At 41.8% G+C, this 3,321-nt stretch overlaps 1 protein-coding gene across 1 annotated transcript; it reads left to right on the forward strand.

Annotated features, from left to right (window-relative positions):
- The first annotated feature begins 2,349 nt into the window (after nt 1-2,349).
- LOC137525840 (large ribosomal subunit protein eL43) lies at nt 2,350-2,703 on the forward strand. Its single transcript, XM_068247058.1, has one exon. It carries the CDS (start codon nt 2,371-2,373, stop codon nt 2,647-2,649), a length of 279 nt encoding a protein of 92 aa, XP_068103159.1. The 5' UTR covers nt 2,350-2,370; the 3' UTR covers nt 2,650-2,703.
- Nucleotides 2,704-3,321: the final 618 nt, after the last annotated feature.

The raw sequence follows: 3,321 nt of genomic DNA on the forward strand, positions 1-3,321 counted from the left end.
AGCCACCCAGCAAGGTGAGAGAGGTCCCTAGAGGTGGTGGATTGCACAAAGGAGGTGGAATACTAACTGACCACATGGGACATTTATGGTAGAGGACATCCTTGACATACAATCTGTGTGATCATCTGTTCCATTTTGTGTTTTTAACTCTGAGGTGCTTTGGAGTGGAGGAGTTGGAAGAACAGCCCGCATACAGTTGCCTCTGTGGACTTACATTGGTAGGCTGGTTTTAGGCTATTAGGTTAGTGTTCTTAAGTATGAGGCAGCGCATGGTCCTATGGAAAATTGTATGATAACTGATGTATATGTGACATTTACCATTTGCAGCAGGCCTTTGAGAATATAGGAGTAGAGTACTATTAGGGAGTGGAGCGCGCCAATCACCCTCTTAAATTAAATTTACTGGCACTACAATTGGCCTGAGGAAGTGGGCCTCTTATATGTCAGATGGTGAGGCAACTTACTTCTAAGAACTTGAATAGGCTTAAAGTGTACCAGAGCTAAGAGAAATTTAAAGTTTAATACATACCTGGGGCTTCCTCCAGCCCCATGCACACGGATCTCTTCCATGCCGCCATCCTCAGTCTTCTCCCTCTTTGATACAGGGTCCCTTAACTTCTGCCAGTTATGGTCACTCTGCGAAAAAGAAGTGCTGCGCCCTCTACGTATCTCTCCAGCAGCCGCCAGACAGATACATAGAAAGCGCACTTCTTTTGCACAGACTGGCCACAACTGGCTGAAGTTACTGGACCTGATACTGAAAAGGGAGAAGACTGAGGATGGTGGCGTGGAAGAGATCCATGTGCATCGGGCTGGAGGAAACCCCAGGTATGGATAACACTTTTAATTTATCTCAGCTCTGGTTTCCTTTAAAAGAAATGTAAATATTTCCTTAGGTTGGATTTACTATTAGAATTGCATTGTATGATATATGTGGGAGGCAATCCAGAGCTCTTACCATTCTTTTTTTAATTCCTCTTTCATCTTTTTCACCATTTTCTTTTCTTGTCTCTTGGCTTTTCTATACTACTGGATCTCTTTCTTTTCAGAATTTTACCTCTTTTGACACTCCCAACACTGTCTAAGTTGTATTATCTATTTACATTATTTTAAGGAAATCTTGGAGTAGGTAATTGGAAGCTGAAATAGGAATTGAACATTTTTTTTTATTAGACGGAGTAACTACCGCAACACTCTCTTTGAGCTGACATAATTATTTGATGTACAAATAGAGATAAACAATGCCTCTTTTGGTTTATTTGCTTTTAATTTATTTGTCTGTAACATCATGTTCAAATTTAATTAGGTCATGCGTAGTAAGTGTCAAACTTGTAAACTTTTCTGAGCTTTTGAAAAAGGTTTGTTGTATCTACCACCAGAAAATTCTTCCGTAATAATTATTGACAATAAAAAGTTTAACAATAGAGCTAAAGCTTTAATTTTGCCTGATTAAAAACAAATAATGAGCTCAAAAGCTAAAAAACTGTAACAATTTCTTGCACTCTCATCGATATCAAAATTCCCACATCAGAAATTGGATTCATAAAATATCCCTACCATTAAAAGCCAGCAAGTTTGGTAACCGTGCTCCCTCTAAAAAAGAAAAAGTGGAAGTGCACTTCGGTGTTGCAAGGTACCAAAAAATTGTTATCTTTGGGCCCGATATATGGTTATGTTCATAGCCCGATCCAGCTAATCACATTCAGCCGATACTACTGAACAGATGCAGTATCAGAGAACCCCCGGTTTCCGTGACAGCAAGCCTTTCAACAACCATTGATCGGTGCGCATGTCATTATAAATATATTAATCCATACGTAACCCCACCAATGCCTTCATCCTGCATGTTGACACATAGTTGATGTGACCTCCTCACTCACGGATAATGGACACAGTCAAGCACAATGATCCTTAGTGCTCAGACTGGGATGTTGCGGTGCATAGAGCCACACATGTGGCAAAGATTGTCCATGTGGCTTGGTATGGTGCATGACTTGGGAAGAGGGCAGAGGCAAAATGGGGGGGGGGGGGGGGGGAGAGAGCTGGACGAGCTAAGCACATCATGTGTTTTGCCCATCAGTGTTTCCTCCAATGTCTGTCTTCACCCTCCATGCCTTCGCCCTCTTACCGTGCCATGCACCACGCAAAGCAGCACTGCCTTTTGCCAACAGGTACTAGCATAACAAATTTTAGATTTCTGTAAAAATTATAGCATCTGCATCTTCTGTGGCACTGACTCATCATGAAACACTCTTCAGTGTGCACTAAATTGATGATAAGAGCTGTAGGGATTGATAAGCAATGGAGTTTAGAATCGGTGTAAGGATAAGATTGCAGCTTATCCCCTTTCCGCTCGGGTCCTGGAGGAAGATGGCCAAACGAACCAAGAAGGTCGGCATTGTGGGTAAATATGGGACCCGTTATGGTGCTTCCCTGAGGAAGATGGTTAAGAAAATTGAAATTAGCCAACATGCTAAGTACACATGCTCCTTCTGTGGCAAGACCAAAATGAAGAGGAAGGCTGTTGGAATCTGGCACTGCGGTTCTTGCATGAAAATTGTGGCTGGTGGAGCCTGGACTTACAACACCACTTCTGCTGTCACAGTGAAATCTGCCATCAGAAGACTGAAGGAACTGAAAGACCAGTAGATCAACTGTCCTTCTGTAAATCTGTCCTTGTGTTTTGCTGGACTGTTCTTTAATAAAGTGTAAATTACTCAAAAAAAAAAAAAAAAAGATTGCAGCTTATTGTACATTAGAGATGGAATTTGATGCTACATGGAATCACCAGTGGCATACTTTCATCCCACAATGCCCAGCATGACTTCTGACCTGAATCAGTTGACCATACACTTCCACAAACTAGTGTGTCCTGATGTGAATGTTCATTTGCGAATGCAGTTGCCAAGGTAAATTCCATCCCCATTGGCTAGCTGACCTCAGGTCAAAGTTCCTGCTGACCATTATGGTATGGAAGGTTTTTATTGGTGAACCCATACCATGGCCAATGCCAACTCTACTGCATATACTGCACATACCAGAGGTGATGTAGCTGTATTACAAAATTAGGCTGAAATCAGTATTGCAAGTGTGTTGCATTACTAATTAAGGCCCCATTTTAAGAAGCAAACTGCAATTAGAGAAGTAGAGCGCTCTCTGGTGCAATAAACCTTTTAATTAAAACTTCCCGCATTAAAAGTTACACTTACATGAAACGGAATAATATCCAGCATATCACACAGTAAAGTACAGAATCTCCTGCTCCCGGAGATGTTACCACCGCTGTGTCATCCCCTGCACTATGGCCAGTAGTGTAGGTGT

The sequence above is a fragment of the Hyperolius riggenbachi genome, chromosome 7, assembly GCF_040937935.1.
Source record: "Hyperolius riggenbachi isolate aHypRig1 chromosome 7, aHypRig1.pri, whole genome shotgun sequence".
NCBI classification, from domain to species: domain Eukaryota; kingdom Metazoa; phylum Chordata; class Amphibia; order Anura; family Hyperoliidae; genus Hyperolius; species Hyperolius riggenbachi.

What these genes read in the sequence shown, in the direction of transcription:
- LOC137525840 (XM_068247058.1), top strand. Translation starts at nt 2,371, where the DNA reads ATGGCCAAACGAACCAAGAAGGTCGGCATTGTGGGTAAATATGGGACC.